The sequence below is a fragment of the Cyanistes caeruleus genome, chromosome 3, assembly GCF_971803275.1.
Source record: "Cyanistes caeruleus chromosome 3, bCyaCae1.hap1.1, whole genome shotgun sequence".
NCBI classification, from domain to species: Eukaryota; Metazoa; Chordata; class Aves; order Passeriformes; family Paridae; genus Cyanistes; species Cyanistes caeruleus.
The window spans coordinates 110,163,767-110,184,426 of NC_141703.1; the positions used below are offsets into that span (position 1 = coordinate 110,163,767).

Below are 20,660 nucleotides of genomic sequence, written 5' to 3' on the forward strand. Positions count from 1 at the left end.
CACAAAAAAATGATGAATGCTCCCTTTTTTTGCAGCCAGCAGGCTGCTGTGTTTATGGAGGGAAGCATTCATAATGTAAAGCACTGTAGAAAAAGAATTTGTTCGTATTATGCCTCCGTCGTTTGCTTTTCCAGCATCTTTGAGTTATGATGGATTCAATAACCACTTTTAAGTATTAAACATTTAACACTCCAGCCGAATGTAAGTCTGTGGCACCCTCTTGTGTTCAACAACAATATGCCAGTTTATTGGATTTTTATCGCAATTCAATTTTTTGTTTTTATTTCGCTTTCAATTTTGGTTTTGCTCAGGAAAAACCTTTTGATAACAAATTAATCAATTCAGTTACGATTAACACCTTTTGTGTTAGTCTGATACTCTGACTGACCTATCTCTATTTTATTGTGAAGATCACAGGCACAATATTAAACAGCTAAGAAATTAATTCCTGAGACAACTGAATAAAGGATTAAATGAATACCTGAAATATTTGAGATTTATTCTGTAATGATGTTACGTGATGCAAGAGCTTACAGGGCAGAAGTCCTACATTTAAAAATCAAGAAAGAATTTGAAAATCAAGAAGTAGAAACACAAACATGTCAATAAGCAAGATCAATAGAAGGAAGAGCATGAAGTAGGAAGTAGAAGGAAGAACATGACAAGTTGTGATGACTCTTATCAGATTCTCAGCTAACAAACATCCTGTGGCTTAGTGGGATGGCTGCATTTATCCTGTGTCAGATTCCCATGTGTGCAGGTACCTCTCAGGTATGGAGGCTGACTTCACTGCTGTTGAGAATATGCTCAGGTACTTCAAGCATGCCCTGGGAGAGGATACACACAGAAATCAAAACACTGATTCATTGCTTACAGCTGTATCAATTGATTATACTCAGCCTCTTCTGTTCTAAGCCACAGCATTAGTCCTGGATAGCAGGAAGAAAGGAAACATGCTCACAAAGGAATTCCTGAATGAGCTGAGCAGAATGAAGGTGAGCACAGGGAAAAGAGGGGAGGAAAAATAGGACCAGCTGATGACTTTCTTGGGTTGGTGATATAAACATTTACACTCTATTACCAAAGGAGAAGACTGATAACCTGAGCTGCTTTACATTTCACTACTACATATAAAACACACCAAGAAGCATTCAGTGAGATGCACAGATACAACTGCAGAGTTCTTATCTAATTGACTCTCAAATCCAGGTCTGTACTTGCAGCTTAACCAGCCTGCTGTTCACAATTTTCCCTGAGGTCCTCCCAGATTTCAAAGGTGAAGAGATTTGGATGATCTACAATTGTTGCAGTAGTATTACAAAACTGTTTTAAGATCTTACTGTTACCAAAAAAAAAAAAAAGGCAAAGATTTTGCCTTCCACTTCCAAAGAGAAAATATTTGGGAATTGATAGTAAAAGGAGAAGAAAATCAGAAACAAAGCTATCCCTATTCTGCAAACCCTCAAGTCAAAGCAATAGTTTTGAAGGTGCTGTACTGGTTTTGGCTGGGATGGAGATTTGGGTTTTGTGGTTGGGGTTTTTTTTCTTAGCTTGCTTAGGGCTGTGTTTTGAATTTGTGCTGAAAACAGCCTCGATAACACACCAATACTATTGTTGTATTCTACAGCACATTCAATGTCAAAACCTTTCCTGCTTTTCACCTTGCCCTACCAGCGAGGAATCTGCAGAAGCAGATGGCAGAAGAAGGAAGTTGGGCATGTGTGGAATGATGGCATTTCTCTTTCCAATTTTCCATTTCACAGCATAAGATGCAGGAAAGCATGTGAAATACAAAGACAGGATTTAATTCAAGGAGGGGAAGGCAGGTGTAAGTAGGGACATTTCCCCATAAATTCTAGCAAGAATGAAAGACATCAGAGAAACAGTAAAACAAGAACACTGAAAACAGAGTGCTTGTATGAAAGACAGTAGGAGGGAGAGAATAATTCTTGGACATGTAATAAAGAATGCTTGACACCACTTGTCAAAAAAATATTTTAATTTAAAAAAAAAGCCCAGCATCATCAGTCTCACACATCAAAAGTTACAGGGTTGTAAGTAATGCATTCAAGTGCTCTCACGGAAAGGACTGAGTCTATGACAGAGATGCATTTGAGTTTTCACAACTGTCACACCTTATATAAAAATATTTTTCAATTTCACATTAAATATCAATGTCACCTATTCAACATAAATTGTTTCTACACTATAAGTTTTTTGATCCTAAATCAGTTTTAAAATAGTAGAACAGAACAATACCAAGTACCTTCCTTCCCCTTGTGAAGAAAGAATTTTTAATAAGTTACATAAAATATACTTCCACAAATCATCCCAGTATTTGAGAAAAGGAGTGATATAACAGCAACATTAAGACACAGGAATTTTACATGACAAATCCCACTGTTCTATATATCAACCTCCTCTAAGGAGTCTGAATTCTTTACTTTATGTCAACTAGGTAACATTTCCTCACTGTAAAATCAACTTAGTCCTTCATAAACATTTTTTAGTGTTTGTGAACTTAGCACACAGCAGATTGGAGAGGATATTAAAAAGGTGGTTTTTCGTGGTTGGGTGCAACTTACTTTAACACAGAATTAGTTAAGCACACCTTTCATTAATTTTCAGTCTCTACAAATCATTAAACATTTATGTCATACTGTATTGCTTCTTTTTCATTTCTGGGTTTACTAATCCAAAATTGCTGTGTAAGGCTTCCAGACCCCAAAATCTGCTCAGTTCTGCTGTTGAGGGTAATAAAAGCTGATAAATTGCCATTTGACCACTCTAATAAAGCTGAGTATTTCAGAGTCTCAATTAGAAAACATTTATCCTTCACAACATTGTAAATTCTCACTGAATTTACAAGACACTAGTCTTCTTAAGTCAGATATTTTAGGTACTAGTGATCTGCTTCTATTACAGAGTCAGGGCACATAATCAGCTGAGGAATTACCGAGAACTTACCCTGAGTTATAGGTACAGCTGGCATGAACACAACTGTATTCAACAGCACATTCAATAAAACAGAAAAGTGGCTCAAACAAGTGAGTTTATCAGCATGCAAAGAAAATTCTTAACAGGATTTGGGAACTCAGCACATCATTTGCCACTGTAATACAGGCACTGCTTTCCATTTCATCAGCTGAGCCATCCTGTAGAACTTCACCATAAAATTCTAAACTAAACTGATATTAAAAATAAAATAAATTGAAAAGTGCTCAGAAACATTATTTAACTAAGGCACTGAAAGCTTTAGAACTGGACTAATCCTTTAGATTCCAGGAAACACAATATTTCTGAATGCACCATGTCAAATTCGCATCTAGTGAATAAAATTTAGTTATTGCTTATGCACAAAAGTTTTTCAGTGACATGATTCAAGTTAGTGAGAAGTTAACTGCTTCATAAGGGTAACACATGCTCATTAACAATGCAAGGTGTTGTATTTATTGTATTATTATTTCAGCTTTACATTACGTAGAAAAAACAAATCTTTCATGAAACAGCCAAAGTAATTCATTTCCATATCAGCATCACTAAGGGTCTTCTTCCATCTACAAGGAGTAAGAATAAGAGTGAAATTAATGCATAATTCATGTTGACTGTGCTAAAATATATTTGAAAGTTTTGAAGACTTGGTTTTATGTAGACAACAGAACACAATTTCTCTATACTTCAATATCACAAGGACAGATTCAACAACAATTTTCTTTTCTAAGTATCAGCAATAATGCTGCAATCCCATTAATACAGCTTAACAAATGCTGAAGAGTCTCACTGCTATTAATTATTAGACCAAAACATCATCTGCAATTAATTCAAACAGAGGACAGTAGCCATGCCAATTTTACAGGAGCCACTCCTCCCTGTTAACAGCAAGACATTTTACAAGTGTGAAATATAATGAGAGTTAGCCATGAAAAACTTCAGTACTTACTAAGGCTTGGCACTGTAGTACTCTTCTGGTGTCACAATTTTCAATCCACCAAAGTAGTCCAGGACCCAAATATTGGTGATGTTGAATTTGGCAAAGAACCAATTATGATCCTTGGGCCAACTTTCCATTTCAGGGTGGCGACTGAATAATGCTTTTTTTGCTAAGCCTGCTTCTGTATCATTCACCTAAACAAAAACCAGGAAAATGTTACAATATCATGTAAAGATGAGTTTTAGCTAAAAAAACACTGCTGACTGCAGTGTGCTTTTTTTAGTTCAGCCATGTCTTGTCTCAGGGGGCTCATTACTGTGGCTGAGTCTGCTCATCTTCAGTGTGGTGTGCAACTGTGTGAGACAGGGGACTTCAACATTCAATCAGAAGGCTGCTTTCAAAGTTAGCATGAGCAAGAAAATACTTCATCAACAGAAAAACAAATCTCTAAACAAATCACAAAACAGGGAAGTATGGATTCTAAGTGAATTACTATAATGTGATGTCTGAGGTGCAATTTTACCTCCTCTGCACCTGCTCTTTCAAACTGACAGAAACAGATCCAGCTGTGCCCAGACATCTGCAAACACACTCACTCACAAATAGGATGGTATAAAAGATTCTGCAGAGAGGGGAAGCTGAAAAGTGTGATGGTACTTAATATACAATGTGCACATGTTTAAAGGGTTAAAGCAACAATTTAGAGCTCTGGGTAAGGTACAAGAAGAACCACCTAAATAAAATCAACTCCATTATTAACGAGAAACTCAGGAAAGCAACTAAAATATTGCTGAGTGCAATGTACAAATATTAGAGCTGTGAAAACACCAAATAAGAATTGAGACTATCAAGTCAGAGAGAGTAGTGATGACTAGTCCTCATCCTCAATCATTATCCCCAATAATGGGATTAGGATCTTCAATGAATAACACATGCAGTTCTCAATTCCTCCTATGAGACACCAAAGTGGTAGTACACAAAAGAACATTGCCCTGGCAGCAGCACCACCAGATCACACAATGCACTTTTTGTCTATAATACCTGCAACTTTGTAGCTCAGGTTAGTATTTATTTCTACAGAGTTTCAGAAGCAGGCGTGCCACACTGCTTGAACCAAAGAATTTAACTGAGCAAGAGAGATGTGAATAAAGTATGAAGGTTTTTCCAAAATAATGGCCTCAGACTTCTTACTTTCAGAACACATTGTCAGGAATGAGGAAGATTTCCTGCATTATTGTCCCTGAAAACTCCTTGCTAAAGGCATGTCAACAAAGCTCCTACAAAAATCAAGGGTTGAGGTTTTCTTTCCTCACACAAACCACGAGCTGGCCTTTGGCTATCACAGCATATGTCAGAACATGTCAGCATATGCTTCTGCACAGAATTTCTTACCTTTCTCAACTCCCTCCACTGTAACACAAATCTATATTTGATGCACACAACCTTGCCCAGTGTCAGCTTTCAGCTGCTTACCTTTACAATGCTCCCAACGAAGATTATGTGGGCACAGAGGGGGTTCTGTGGATCATATCTGTGCTTCCTGCAGTAAGGAGTCTGTGCCAAGGACACAGTCAAAGAGGCATTTGAATTGACCTGAAATGCAAGAAGTAAGATAAGAGATTTATGCTTACTTTTCTTATGTGAAAAAAAATATCATACCCACCACATTTTCAGCTCTTGGTACTTTACTGAGTTTTTGGTATTTTATTCAGCTTAGTAATACTGGCAAAAAGAACAGAGCTGTCATCACCTTTTCCTAACTACATGTGAAAGGCTCCTTGGGCAAGCTCTGAATCTGAAATAAAGCCCAGTTCAGAGGTGTGCTGAGTTTGTTAACATAAAATGCAAACATCACAGAACAATACTCCTTAAAACTCTGAATTCAGCCTACCTACTCCACATACAAATTATGATATATTGCAGTTTACAGACACAAAGGACAGCACAGAGCACAAGGACATACAGTGAACTTCATCAGGTTAATTCTGGTGGAAGGGCTGAGTGTTACTGAGAAGGCAACCAACTGAGCTTCACAACTGTTGGTAAAATTACTTAGAACAAAAACAAACACCTCTTCAAAACAGCCTCCTGGCTCCCTCAGACAGTTCTTTCAACACTTAAAGTGAATTTTAGAAGTTAGATTTAAAAAAAATTCTGAGTATTTAAGCGAAACACCTAACTTGAAGAATTAAAGAATCTGTATCTGATTGGTTTTTCTAAAACCTAATTTTGTGACCACTATTTGAAAAGCATTGGTCCAAACAGGACTGCAAAACGCCACATACTAAGGGTCACTATCTCCTAGTAAGGGAAGTTTCCCTGCTTTGAGAAGTTTCATTAGAAGGGCTCATGTCCAAGAGAAACCCTCCAAAGTCACTTGAACCCTACAGAGAGCACCGGTGACCTCATGAAACAAGCAACCACTGGAGACATAGGAAGTTGCTTAACTCCCAAAAAGCTGACTCATGATTATTCAGCACCCTCTCCCTTGCCCCTGACTATCACATGTCAAGAGTTTCTGCCCTGAAGCAGCAAAGTAAGGACCTGTTGAGGAGCCTTCTGAAGGAAATATTCATTACCGGTTTATACCGTGGGTTTTATGTTATTCTGAAAGCAAACACCTTTATCTGGGATGGAAAGAAAGGTAAATTAATCTCTCTACAGTACTTAGATACATAATTAAACTATTTTAAAGTAACAAACTAAAACCTGACAGGGAACAAACAAAAAATGATAAAACAGTGGTAATTTTTCAGACTGTTTTGTGTTTACTAATATTGTAACAGATACTAAAACAAACAACCAAATCTAACAAATGAGGCATACAACTGCTGTTTAATCAAGTTTTTAGCAAACTCTTGGCCACAAAAGATCTGGGACAAGGCCAATTACACACTCAGAGCCTCAGCATGCCAACACTGTCTTTCCATGTGTGCTTTCCTGTATGGTAAGCTCCAAAGATTTAATAACTATTCCTTTAGCAGGCTCGGTAAGACTTCTCTTTGCTTAGGTCCCACACTGACAAGCTGCAGTCCTTTTGACTTTTTTTGTGTGATATTTTCTCTGTTCAAGTATTCTGTGGTGTCTCGCTTCTTTGTTCAGTGCTTTTGGAAGCTGCAGACACTTTCTCTGCCTGGTGCTGCCCTTTCATTCTCAAGGCCACGATCAGCAGGAACTTTTCAGGAGAGCTCCTGTCACCACAGACAGCACTGCTGGTGCTCAGCTGCTCAAAGGCTAATAATTGTCCCCAGGGCTGACCAACGGGGCGACATCCATGGAACAGCCAACAACTAAAACACAGACGAGGAAGAATTTTGCACTGAGGGTGGCAGTGCACTGGAACAGCTTCCTTTGCCTTTTGGCAGTGCTCAACTGCTCAGGCTGGCAGTGGAGTCTCCCTCCCTGGAGAGCCCTACCTGGCCATGTTCCTGTGTCACCTGCCCGAGGTGACCCTGCCGTGGCAGAGGGGTGGGCTGAGCTCCCTTCCAGCCCCAGCAATTCCGCGTCTCTGCGAACCAGCGCTGGCGCACTAACCTGGCACTCACCGCTTGCTGGCGAGAGCAGGCCTGAGTGACCTGGCTGCCTCCCTGAGTGCCCTTCGTGGGGTCACCTCACAGCCGCCGTGCCAGCGCAGTGCCACCGCCCTCCCGCTCACCTCCAGGTCCTGCACGGAGATCTCCATGTCGGTCAGGTACAGATAGGGGACGCCGCTGCCGCCGCAGGGCCCGGGCGGGCCGTCGCTGAGGGAGAAGATGTTGGCGAAGGGGCGGCCGCGCAGCCCCTCCTGCGCCGACAGCGTGGCCAGCGCGCCCCAGTCGCAGCTGTGCAGGACGTAGCGCGCCATGCGCGCCGCCTCCTCGGGCGGCGGGATGGCCGCGACGGCCGCCAGCAGCAACCCCGATGCGACGCACAGGAGGAGCGGCAGCCGCGCCATCGCTCCCGGCACAGCTGCGGACCGGGACATCTCACCCCACACGGCGCCGGCCACCGACTGCCGGGCCCGCCCGTACCGCCCCCGCACCGCCCCCGAACCGCGCCGGGAGGGGCGGAGCCTCGCCGTGCTTTACCAATGGGAGCAGCGCTTGCCCGCCCCCCGAGCCAATGAGCGACAACCTCATGAGTGACGAGCCACACCCTCATTTCCAGCCAATAGGCTTGCGAGATCCGCGCACCTCAGCCAATGAGAGCTGCTGGAGGCGGGTCAATATGCGCAGCCGTTGTAAACAACCCAGCGAGCGCGGCCTGGGAGGGGGCGGAGTCACCGGCAGCCCGGCAGCCAATGGGAGCCCTGCTCTGCGTCACCGAATTGATGGAAAAGACCCCAAAATCGCCGAGTCCAAGCTGTGACCCAGCACCGCCGGGTGACACGGACCATGGCACCGAGCGACACAGCCAGCCTTTCCTTCAACACCTCCCGGGGGCGGTGACTCCAACGCCTCCAGTGAGCAGCCCATTCCAATGTCTAGTCACCCTTTCTGTGAAGAAATCCCACTGAAGAAATCCCTCGGAGTGTCCAGCCTGACCCTCCCCTGGCACAGCTTGAGGCCCTGTCCTCTCATCCCATCGCTCGTTCCCTGGGAGCAGAGGCCAAGCCCCAGCTGGCTACACCCTCCTTTCAGGGAGTTGCAGAGAGCAGTAAGGTGCCCCCTGAGCCTCCTTCTCCAGACTAAACACCCCCCCATCCCTCAGTGGCTTCTCATAATCCCTGTGCTCCAGACCCTTCCCTGGACTCGCTCCAGCGCCTCAATGGCTTTTCCAAGTGAGGGGCCCAGAACCGAACACAGCACTCGAGGTGCGGCCTCACCAGTGCCGAGAACCGAGGGACAATCCCTGCCCTGCTCCTCTGGCCACGCTATTCATGATAGTGGCCATTTTTGGCCTTGTCGGACCTCACCGCGCTGGCCCCGGCCCACAGAATTCCCTGACAGCCCGGTTTCCCTGGAGCGCCCGGCGGGGGAAGAAGGGAAGGCGGTGGCCGCGCTCCCGCTGGCCTGAGGGGGGCGATGGCGGGACGCGGCTCCGGCGATGTCCCCGCCGTGTCCCGGGGATGTCCCCGCCGTGTCCCGGGGATGTCCCCGCCGTGTCCCGGGGATGTCCCCGCGAAGTCTCGGGGATGTCCTGGGGATGTTCCAGCGGCTCCCGACTGTTTGGAGCCAGTCTCCCCTCCGGCACTCCGCAGCCGGCCCGTTCTGGGGGGTCTGAGTGACACAGGACAGGCCACGGCGCGGTCCCCTGGCATCGCCCCTGCTTTGTGTGCCCGGAGAAGTCCATCACATCCTGGAAGTGCCCCAAAACCGCGTGGATATGGCATTTGAGGGCATGCTTTAATGGTGAGCACGGCGTGCTGGGTTAACAGGTGGACTCGGTGATCCTAAAATTCTTTCCCAACCATAATGATTCTGTCGTTCAGCAGTCCAAGGGCCTCTATCCCTGCCCACTGCTGAATCAGTCTCAAAGGCTGGTTCTGTGCTACCACAGGTGTTTGGGGCCCAGCCTTCCCTTGGGAAAACCTTATCCTTTAATCACAGCTGCAGGGACTATCTGTTTTGGGCCACAAAACCCACAGAATGACTAGGCAGAGCTCAGGTGTTACCTCCTGCACACTGCAGGGTGTATGTCAGAGCCCTTGCCTCTACAAGACTTGGTTTTGTTAGTTGAACACCACTGGAAGGCTTTTCCAGTCATTACTTACCCAAATAAACATAGAGGTGGCTTATTTTATCAATCACTTTGTGCTCAATAACCTTATAAAGATTTGTATAGAGAGATGCACTAAACGGAAGAAATACTGAGACTTGATTCAACTTGGCCTAAAAGATCGTGGATTTTCGTATTTCCACCTGGATCCAAGTATGTCCACACTATGTAAATAGCAATGTAGCACTGAGAAAGCCAAATTAACTTGCCCTGTGACCACCAACTGCCCCAGGTGCCCCATAGCACCCACAGTTTATAGCAGGCTAGATGGATCATCCTGTTGGGCTGAACCCAGCAAGGAAAACACACTACCCGTCCATCCCCTACTATTTATCTGCTGCCCTGTACAGGCAGAACAAAAATAATTTTTTCTCCAGTATTCCCCTTGTCTGCAGAGCATGAGCAGAGATCCCTGCCTCCTCTCCGGGACACACGGAGACTTCTGCTGCTGCCTTCTCCTGGAGATGCTCAGGAGAAACTGAATTTTTTGTAGAAAAAAAAAAGGAAAAAAAGGATGCTCTAAACCCTTGCTGTGCAGCCACCAGGCTCTCTCACTTCCTCAGTTAGATCTGAGAGAAAGGAGAAGGATTCTCTCTGTTGTCCTCCAGTATTGCTTAGGGGCTCTCAGCATCCTTGCATAACAGGGTCAAGAAAGTATTGCTAGGCATTACTAGTTCTCCTTTTCAGATCATGTGCTTCATTGCATTTAAAAACCAGTAAATAGACAGTAATATCTCACCATAAGTGGAGCCAAGTTTACTTCCTCCAAGGCTGAGTTCATGGAACAATCTTAATTTCAGTGCATTTTATATGTGATGGGCTTCAGGCTGTGTCTCTGGAGAAGATGTATTTTAGTCAGAAAGCAGGCAAGGTCTCCATCCTGGCTTGTGTCATGTTTTGCCTGCCCTCTTCAGAGCTGGTTTTGCCTGATCCAGCTCTCTCTGTTGCCAGCCTGGGCTGGGCTCGGTTTCTCCTCAGACACAGCCTAGCTGTGCTCTGGTCCAGGCTTCCTGTCTAGCTCATGCAGTCTCTCCATGAACAGAGACTTTTCTGTGTCCAGATAACACTCGGGGGCTGTGCAGTCTCGCTGTGCAGCGCTTGATTCCTGAGCCAGGCCCGTTCGCCAAATCCAAATGACAGCCAGGGTGATTAAAGTCACTTGCCGGGGTGATTAAAGCCACTTGTCGCTGCCTTTGACAGAGGAGACCGACCTGTGAGTCAGCTCTGGCAAAAGCTGAAGTGCTCAGTGCTTTGAAGTGCCAATGCTTGGTGCCACATGAGACCCACCATGCAAATTGTTTCTAAAAATGTTGGTTAGATTCTCTCCTGGGGAGATACCAGCCCTGCTGCTGCTAGAAGTGGCACACAACACAGACCTTTGCTGGGCAGGGGAGGTGTTGCATGCTTGTGCATAAGCCATTTATTTGTTCTCACCCTCAAACTTCCTGAATTACCCTGGTTGGGAATTTAGCCTTTGACTCTTTCCTTGGTGTATTTTTTAGAAGATAGGTAAAGTTATAGCGCTGGCCTGCTGTTCAGCCAAAAGTCCTTCTTCTTTTTTAACAGCTACCATGCAGGCAGTGGCAAGGCAAGCTTCCTCTGTGCATAACCTGTTAGGGACCAGAAATGTTGTTCCATTTTCAGTCAGAAAATCTTGTTCAGTCAGAGCTTGGGCTGCATGCTGAGGAAGCTGCTGGAGGGGGCCACTGCTTGTGAGGCTGCTTTCTAGGACACTGAGAGATGGGCAGTAGGACTGGCCTGAGAACAGTGTAATCAAAACCAGCACATATACCCAGAATTGTGTCAGCAGCCATGTTCTGACTGGTTTTGTTGGTTTATATTAAGCCTGGTGTACTAAAACTAGTAACTTTAGAGGACTTGTTCCAGTCTGGAAGCAAGTTGTCAGTGGCTCATGCCGATGATATTTGTCCCATCACTGTATGAGTACAACGGGATGCAGCCATGCCTCTTAACACCCCAGCTCGGTTTGTTCTCTGAAGTCAAGCAGAGCAGCAGTGAAAGAGGAGCTCTCCAAAGACATTTAGGTGCTGCAGGAGATGACACCAGTTATCTGAAAACACCCACCAGCCCTGGTGGGATCAGATGATCCATCTCACTGTGATCTCATTATTATGAGCTGAAATGCCCTCTGTGCCATGCAGCATTTTTTAACTTTGCTCTGCTTAGAGACAGGCTTTTGCCCAGAACCTGGCAATTAGGAAGCCCTAATGAAGAAGCCTGATTAGTCTGAACCACAATGTTAGTGCTCAAATGCCAGCTGACAGTCAGGAACACGTGAAATGATTCAATCTTTTAGTTAGTCTCTACCACCTACTTTTTTACACGGCCACCACAGAAAACACACAAACTCACATTCCAATCCAGCGCAGTGAGAGCCACTTTATAGCCACGTCCTTCCATTAAATTCCCTTTGGTAATGGGGCTTTCCCACTGACATCAGTCCCCAGAGAGCCTGGCATGCCGGCCCGTGTGTCCGTGTGGGTGTTGGCACGCGTGTGTTTTTGTGTTTGTGCTCTCACAAGTGCCTCGCTGCAGCTGCAGGACCCCAGCACAAAAATGTCAATGGTACGAAGCGTTCCAGCTGAGTTCATTTCCTGCTGATAAAGTCCCTGAAGAGGAGGGTGAGGCTCGGCGTCCACAGCGTTGGTTTAGTGCTGTGGGGCACAGGCAGAGAGCTCAGGGCACACTTAGCAGAACGGTGGGTTCAAAAAGCGAGTTTCTCATAGGAAAACACTGCTCACGTTCATTTCCTTGTCGGGCTGCCAGTGTCAGACCTGATGTGGAAAGCCAACCCGAAACAGGATGTTGGCTTTTTTGAGTTGATTAATTTTTGAAATACAAATGTTGTTTCTTCGGTGGTTACCTTATCCCCTCGTTTTTTGGTTTTGGGTTTTGTTTTTTTTTTCAGTTGAGAATTGAGTTGCTTGAGTGGGAACAGGAAGGGTTGAGACCCCATTTTCAGGAGGCCAAAACCCCAATATAATAACAGCTACTGGTTAGTGGTGGGAATTCCAGGAAATGTTGTGGATAATAACAGCCAAGCCCTGGCAGAGAGGTGGACAGAACAACCTCAGATACTGGCACTGACAGGTGAGCTGTACTAAAACCCTCAACAAATGTCTTAACAAAGCACAGAATTGCAATCTGTCTTGCAGGAACCCACAGCTCCCTCCACCCTTTGCTCTCCCACCACCCTGACAAGCATACCTTCCCAGATTTGGCAGCTAGGCAGACACACCCAAATGAGATTACTGCACAGACACAAATGCCAGAGACAGTTTCAGATGGCCTCCAAAACTCTTTTAACTAATTGGTTTCTGAATAAAGCATAGCCATCTCCTTTTGGTTGCTCCTCTGAGCACCCTGCAGAGGCTCCATTGCCCATCCTTTGTAGCCAAAATGCAAGAAGCCAGCAAATGTTGCCCACTGTGTTTCCGAGCATGGCAGAACCTCTTATGCCACCTGTTTTGCAGGAATGCCAGGATGAAGGAGTTCCTTGCACCTCTCTCCTACATGCTGCCTGTAGCAGGAGTGCCAGTCACTTACTTTGAAGCAAACTTGCTGTGTTGGCCTCACATGTCTTGAAAAGAATCAGACAGGAAGCTGCAAAATCCAGGAGGCCACAATTGCAGCCTTTTCTCAGTCAAATGAAGTTTCCCCCTAGAGCCTGTTTTAATGGCACTAGCAATGGCTATATGTATATTTATATACATATATTTTCCCTGCAGAGCACAACAGATGTGGAACTTTTTTTTGGATGTAAGAACAAGTTAGTCTCACATCCCAGGTTCGTAAGCAGGGATATACAGAAGGATGCAAAGAGTCATACTTGAAGATAGCTCAAAATACTTGCAAATGCACATCATGTAGAACACACAGCTTCTCTGTAGAACCTCCCTTAATAAGGTTTGTTTCAAAGTTCTTGCAGCTGAAGCATGTGGGTTGTTTGTTCAGATTTTCTAGTGGTTTCCAGTCCTGGAACAAGAAAGAGGAGAACAAATCCACACCGCATGTCTTCCTGTCTGGAGAAAAACATACACCATATTTCTGTGCATTCACCCCTTGCTCCTTCAGGAAGGAAGATTTAGCATGGAAAAGTGTCAAAAGTACAGACAAAATGACAGAAGTACTCTGAGTACTGCCCAGAGCAATGGCATATGGGAATCCAGCAGGCAGAAAAGATTTGCTTTGTGGCAAGATACTTGGAGGCAGAAATAAATGGAGTGAAGAACTGTGGTGGGGCAGCTGCAACGGCTTTTGCTTTACTTATATGGGTGAACTGATACTGCCTGTGCCTAGCCGTTTCCTCTTCTGTACACCTAAGCAACCGGTTTCCTCTGCACAGCAGAACCCCTGAAAGCAGAAAGAAAATACTGAAACAGCCCCTGGGCAGCAGGAAACAGTCATGGGAGGTGTGACTTTGACGGTGTGTTACATGGCAGATGTCTCAAAAACAACATTTGCGACCCATGTCCAGTGAAATCCCTGAGCTTGAAATCCTCCTTTTAGCCCCGCAGCAGGCAAAGCATGGACAGTGGGAAAACCCTGCCCTCCCTGCCTCAACCCTGCTCCTCAGTTCAGTTTCTATCCCACTCCTAATGTACCATTGTCAGGACTTGAAGAAATCAATAGGATTTTCAAACAAGTGGTGGTTTCATTTTCATATTTATTTTAGATTTTATTTTTTTTATATCTACAGTTGCAGCATCTTCTGGTTGCTTACAGCAGCGGGGTTTCATCTAATCTAGTGTTTCAACAACAGAAGATTAATTAGTCCTCTTGCCCAATCTCCAGATTGCAGCAACCCAGCCTATCATTCTTGTGGCTAAGGACGGGATGACTGCTGTATATTGAATCTGGGAGATAACTGGATCACGATTTAAATCTGCAAATTCCACGGGAGTCCTGCAGCGTGCAGGACAGCAACAGTTAACTACACTGGAAGAAACACTATCAGTAACAGGGAGCTAGGATATCATGATGCTCACATTTAAATCCATGCCGGAGCGTTTTCAGCCACAGCCAGCAGGGACTTGTGAAACACTGCAAAGGAGAAGTATGCATCCCTTCTAGAAAACATGCTTTAACTCTCTTCTGCCCCCAAGGTATCGTGCCAAAATGACGATATGACATTGTGTCACTTTGCAGCTGCACTCAAGGCGAGGAAGCCAGCAGAAGACAAAGGGAGGGTTTCCAAATTCCTCTGCACCACCCTGCTCTCGGGAGGTGGGGACTGAAATTCTTTGAGAAGGAGCATATGCAAACAGTTGCTAAAGGAGATGTCCGGTTTACAGCACTGTGATCAGCGTGGAAGGGGAAACTACAGCAAAAAAACATTCCAGAGGCTTTTTTTCGCCATCCGAATTTTTCTACCACTGCAGAAGCTTCTCGCTTCCAGTGCACATGTCTGTCCATCCTGCGAAGGGAGAGGGGAACAACCTGCACCTTCTGACCTGGTGGTGTGAGACACAAATTCAGGGTGGAAAGAGCTGGTCCTGCCTTACAGCTGGACAGTGAGAACCTTGCATGGGGACCCTCTGCTAGCGCCCACAATGAAGCCCTGTCTTCTCTCTGCGGGATCACCCAGGAGATATTTGCCCTTCCTGGGAGTCCCAGCCGTGCACCAGGACAACGCCTTAAATTCTGTTCAAGCCCAATAATAATCACCCTCGCTCTCCTCCTAGTCTGCCTTTCTAAAGACAGTTCATTGCTGAGTGACATTAGTGAAGAGGGAAGAGAAAGGAAAGCTGTAGTTACAAGGAAAGGGATTCTCTCCTAACAAATAAACAGGCAAGAGACCCTGGGAGAGGGAAGTGTGGACAGCGGAGAGGTCGAAGCAGAGATACCAGGGCAGGAGCTGCAAGCGGTGGAGAGAAATAAAGACTAAACAGAGGGATGGGAGGGGAATAAAGATAAGGTGATAGAAAATAGGAAGGGGGAGAGAGGAAAAGGGAGAGGAAATGCACACGCGGGGTCCCCAAGTTTGGGCGCGGAGGCAGAGCTTGTTGCTTGTTGTCTCACGAGCCCAGCGCTCCGGGAAGGACAGTATCTGTTTAGATTTGTGTCTAAATTTAAACCCTGATTGCCTTGCCTCCCCCTCCTCTCCCCTCCCTCCCTCCCTTCCTCTCACCCACCCGCCCTTCTTCCTTGTTCGTAGTGCAGGGCCACTCGCTGGGCTCCGGCAGTCCGGGCTGAGCGGGAGCCGGCATCTCCCCCCCCTCCTCGGCGGCTCGGCTCTGCTCCGGCCCGGCTGCACTTTTCCCACAGACAACAAGGAAAGGGGTGGGGAAGAAAGTTTGCCCCGAGGACACCTCTCTCTTGCGGGACATGGAGGTAAAGAAAACTTTTTATTTCCCCTAGCTTGTGACCGGCTCCGCGATCTGCTGTAGCTCCACCTTGCAAAGCAATTTCTCCCTGAAGGCGGCTTCAAAATATCTCTTTGCTGCGGTTCAGATGAAGGGCTCTTTCCTCCCACCCCAGACTCTTTTGCAGGTTCTAGTCCAGATTTGGAAAGCAGGGGGATAGTTTGGGAAGGAATTACCTCTGGGAAAGGGGAACGAGGAAGAGCTGCCATTTATTTATTAGTCTCCGAGGTGTGATTAGAGTGTTAGATGTTAAAAGGTATAATTTTAAAAGGCGCTTTTAAGGGGGCATTAAAAATGGGGACATAAGAGAACAAACCTTCCAGGACTGACAAGCTCCTTGGGGTCGGTTCCTTCCCAACCCGTGCAGGAGCAGATTCACACGCTCAGCTGTGTGTAGCCCCTGTCCCACGTGCATTGGGAACTCTCATTTTCCTTATCAATCGAGCATTTTGGGTCAGGGAAGGGGACCCGAGAACCTGTCCTTGAGCGGGGTAGATGAGAAGTACAGCCCCAGAGGGTTTTCTGTCCCTTTTTTCTCTGCGTGCCCTGTGCTTCAGGAGAGTTGGATCTCATGTCTCAGGGTGGTCACACGGCTGGTGGACAGGAATCTGGCTTCTCTGGTGTTTGTGTTCAAGCTTTCTCCTGTGTAACACCCTCTTGGGCAAGGCAGTTCGCTTCCCTCTGCCTCCTGTCCCATTCATTCAAAATGGGAATTGTGGTGCCTGCTTTGGTCATGTCAGGCTGGATTTGCGAGTTTTTCAAACAGTTTTTTAAAGTGGCAAGGGAAAAGGAGTATTTATTTTTAGGAGGGGCACAGGAAATAGAAAGGTGATTACAACATTGGCAAAACCTCAAATTATGAAAGAGGACATTTGGTATTTCTCTCTGCTAAACAGAGACCTTACTAAACACTTTATATTATCTTCCCAGATAAGTCTTTTTCTGCGTGGACGCAGCCCCAGTTCCAGGGGACACGCAGCAGAGCCAGAGAACACTGTGCTTCAAGCACCAGTTCTTCTTTGAAGATTTCCATTGCATAACTCAGCTGGCCAATTGTGATAACAGGTGCTAACATCACCATCCTTGTTATCTGTGCTGACCTGCCCCACAGGCAAGGGTTAAAGATTTGGCCTGTTCAGGTGTGTTTGTTAAAAAAAACCAAGTCCTCAACTGAATTATCTAAATAGATTTTGGGGTGGAGAAGGATCAAGCCGTGTTGAAACCAGCCCAGCACAGGCTACTTACGTGACATGACAAATGTTTGGCTTTACAAGGGTTTTCAGGTTTGACAAACCCCAGTTCACTCACTGTTCACACTTGTTTTATTCATTTTCACTGTAGTATCCTGTAATGTTTCAGAGGGGAAGGGGAACTGAGCTCCTAATTTGTTAGAATTTAGGGCTGAAATGGTATTTTAGCACACTGAGGACGCTCTCCCTTACCCTCTCTCCACTCCACACACAGAGGACTGCACCCCTGGAGTATTTTTTCCCTCTTTAGGGAGAAAAGTACAGAGTAGAAAGTTGAGTAGAAAGGAACACACCTGCCATTTCCTTTTTGGAGACACATGTGACACATGTTCTGGTTGCCAGGAAGCTTCTCTGAAGTATCTGACCTAAGAGCTTCCTGCTCTTGATTCTGTCCCTTTACCTCTATTTCCCACCTTTTCCCTGGGTTACCTGTTTTTTTTTTTTTTGGTCATCTGTAGATTGCCGAATCCATTCTTATTTTTAAAACATCTCCATTTCCAAAACATTTTATGAGTAGTGCACTTGGTCCTGCCCAAGCCTCCAAAAAGATGTTTAATGTCCCAAATGTAAGGAAGTGTTAGACCAAAATAGAGCCAAGAACAAGAACTTGATTTTCCACCAGCTGATTCTCTGCTCTGTTTCTTCCTGAGGGCTTTTCACAGGCAGGACACAGAGGCTCACCACACTCTTTTTGCTTTAAAACCAGATTTAATGATCCTGTGCAGCAGGAACGAGAGTGGTCCTGTCATTCCCCTGTTTGCTTCATCCGTGGCAGGCAGAGCTGCTCCGTGCTTTCCTGCTGGCATAACTGGCAAGCTCTTTGCTCTAATGGGACACATGAGGATTATCCAGCATTAGGAGGAAAAGGGCAGAGGGCTGACCTAGCCAGCTGATTTCCATCACATCTCTGGCAGGAAGATCCTAGTTTTGAAAAACCCATAGAAGATAGTTGGAATCTCTTTCTTAGAGGGGTTAGTGTGGGTTTGTTGCTGCTAGGGTCTAGTACCTGTGGTCTTAGCCATCCTGCTGTCAGCATTGTGCCACATTGAAAGCAGCAACTGAAACTATTTAAGATCCTAAAGAGGGAGAAAAAGGCAGCAAAACCCTGCCCTTGCAGTTCATGTAATTCTGTGAGTCTGTTGATCTTCAGTGTTTTGTTTTGGTGTTTTTTTTTTCTTTTGGCCCATCTTCTTGATGCAAAATAGATTTGAGAATCAGTTTTCTTTCCAGTGTTATGGCAGATGAAAAGAAATCATGAAGTTTATACCACAGATTGTTAGCATGAGTTCATATCAAAAATGTGTTAAACTGCACTGGGGAAAGCTGAGCCACTTGTAAAGAAAAGCAGACACGAAACATTCTTTGCACTCATGGTACAAAAAGTATCAGAAATTTTTGTGTTGGTTTGTTAGTTTACATCTTCAGATTTGGCCCCAGCTATCTAATTCCCATGGCTTGTGGGTTCCCAAACCTTGCTGCAGATGTTGTGAGTTAAGGCATCCACTGAAAGTGCTTGTGGCTTTCTGCAGCCCATATTCCACAGCAGTCATGGCATTCCTCTTCCCAGGCTCTCTGTAGGGGCTTGGGAGCATGGAGACACTTGAACTTTACTTGCACAGCAAAGGGAAACAATCCAAGACTGAATTTCACTTGAGTGGCTCCCTATGGTGTGATGGGTTCCCTAAGCTGCAGAGGTGCAGCAGTCAGGTGCATTGCAGGAGGGCTTCCCTCTTCTTTGTGCCTGCCAACAGATGTCATTTAATTCTGTGACACCTCCATTGCCGTGTCTCTTTTCTGCAACTACTCCAGCTAGAACTCCATTTTTCTTGTTGGTGCACTGACTCAGCAGAGGAAAAGCTTTTCCAGGGGTGAGGGCAGTTCTCACTGCTCAGTTCACCCTTCTGGGCAATCTCCTGGGCAGCACTCATCCTGTCCTGAGGAAAACTGCACTGAGGAGATGTCACCCGAGGGGACCGAATTGGAGGGGATGCAGGAATGGGTACTGTGTAGATGAGGGGGCTGAAACCTGTGACCATCCTGGTCCTCAGAGCAGCAGGACAGGAGGTGAGCTGGGCTGAGAGAGGTTTCTGCCCACCCTTGCAGCTCTGGAGGTGAGATTAAGAGTAGGCTAGCTGTGCCAGGAAGCAATATCCCTTTCTCAGGAAGCTCTGATGATTGGCTTTTGTTCTAAAAGTTAAAGTGTTCCTTTTCCCCTCTTCTTTTTTTTTTTTTTTTTTTTTCATTTTGCTTAACAGAACAGTTCAACCTCAAATACACTTCTTTTCAGTGTTTCCTGCCAAACCCATCAAAATGACATGTTCGCACAGTGTGTCTGCAAATAAAGGGAAGAGTATTTAAATATACTGGGAGAGGTGCTGTATGACCCCATTTCACTCCTCAGGTCTGGGCATATTTGGGACCTGTTTGACAGTAAATAGCATGTCTGCAGCAAAGATCCTGGAAAGAATCAGGTTTGCCAGACTTCCACATCCCTGTGACTGGAGGTCTCCCTCTCGAAGGACAGAAACCAGCAAAACCAAACCCCATGGGCTGTGCTGCAGCCCTTTCTTCCACCTAGCAGAGACCCCAGAATAAATTGAATTATGGCTTTTCCTGTGCCACCAGAGAGGGATAATTCTTCTGAACCTCTCCTCACTCCCCAGTTTGGTCGTCTGAGTGTCCCAAGCCATGGTGACAGCATTCTGGAAACGCCTTCTGTCCTGTGCTCCACAGTCTAATTGGCAGGATGCTTTGCAGTTGAGCAGCATATCATGCATACCTTCTCATACATTCCCAGGAGCTGCTTATCTGAAGAACAGGGGAAAACATCAGCACTGCTTTATCAATAGATGCTGCTTGGAAACTTGCTGGCTTTTATCATGGAAATGAACCAGCCCACACAGACTGGGGTTGGTTTTCCATTCTGTTTCCACTTCCCTCTGTTAACAGAGGTGTTTTAGAGAGGTGGATGCTCTTCCTAAAACAACAACTCTACAGCCTGAATCTGGGATCTGAGCTGGCAGCTGAACCCAGCAGCGAGGAAACCTGTTTGGAGGAGCTTGTCTTGGTGCTTTGCAGACAGGGATATGCCTTTAGCAGTTTGCAGGACAACAGGCATAAGATGAACGTGGTCTAGGGACAGCAGAGCTGTTGTGTAAGGAGAAGTTGTTATTGCACACTCACTGCAGAGTTGCTTCACACCTGGTTGTGACAGAGGCACAGAGCACTTCGTTCCTACAAAGTCTTACCTAGGCATGGATTTAAGTCACACTTCATGCAGGTCACAATGTAACCATCTGTGCAGTCTCATGCCAGAAATGCTTTTACATCAAACCTGAGTTGTATCTTTAGATCTTAGCACCAGTATCTGGGTCCTGGTAATGTACTGGTAAGGAT

The 20,660-nt window shown here is 45.7% G+C and overlaps 2 protein-coding genes across 7 annotated transcripts in view; one reads left to right on the plus strand and one right to left on the minus strand.

The window, feature by feature from the left end:
- Positions 1-1,981: 1,981 nt before the first annotated feature.
- On the minus strand, positions 1,982-10,216 carry CREG1 (cellular repressor of E1A stimulated genes 1). 2 transcript variants are annotated; one of them, XM_023946568.2, is made up of 4 exons: positions 7,587-10,216; positions 5,405-5,524; positions 3,941-4,125; positions 1,982-3,557 (listed from the first exon to the last, which is right to left on the minus strand). In XM_023946568.2, coding segments are annotated over exons 1-4 (615 nt in total). In that variant the 5' UTR covers positions 7,896-10,216; the 3' UTR covers positions 1,982-3,556. The 2 variants fall into 2 exon arrangements, with proteins under 2 accessions (XP_023802336.2, XP_086740280.1); XM_086884154.1 differs by lacking the exon at positions 1,982-3,557 and having other exon boundaries at positions 3,940-4,125; positions 7,587-7,945.
- A 5,575-nt stretch (positions 10,217-15,791) lies between these two features.
- Positions 15,792-20,660, plus strand: part of RCSD1 (RCSD domain containing 1) — a 29,918-nt gene continuing 25,049 nt past the window's right edge. For 2 of the 5 annotated variants that reach the window (XM_023945016.2, XM_086884142.1), the window contains exon 1: positions 15,799-15,982. In XM_023945016.2, the coding sequence (XP_023800784.2) occupies positions 15,977-15,982 (6 nt within the window). In that variant the 5' untranslated portion in view covers positions 15,799-15,976. Of the gene's footprint in view, positions 15,983-20,660 lie in introns of all 5 variants that reach the window. The other 3 variants (XM_023945022.2, XM_086884141.1, XM_023945013.2) reach the window with 2 other exon arrangements.

Excerpts from the sequence above, each read along its gene's own strand:
- CREG1 (XM_023946568.2), bottom strand. The coding sequence starts at position 7,895 with ATGTCCCGGTCCGCAGCTGTGCCGGGAGCGATGGCGCGGCTGCCGCTC. Across the intron at positions 5,525-7,586 it reads TCTCCGTGCAGGACCTGGAG|GTCAATTCAAATGCCTCTTT; the intron begins GTGAGCGGGAGG and ends CTTGCATTTCAG. Across the intron at positions 4,126-5,404 it reads TCGTTGGGAGCATTGTAAAG|GTGAATGATACAGAAGCAGG; the intron begins GTAAGCAGCTGA and ends GTTTTTGTTTAG.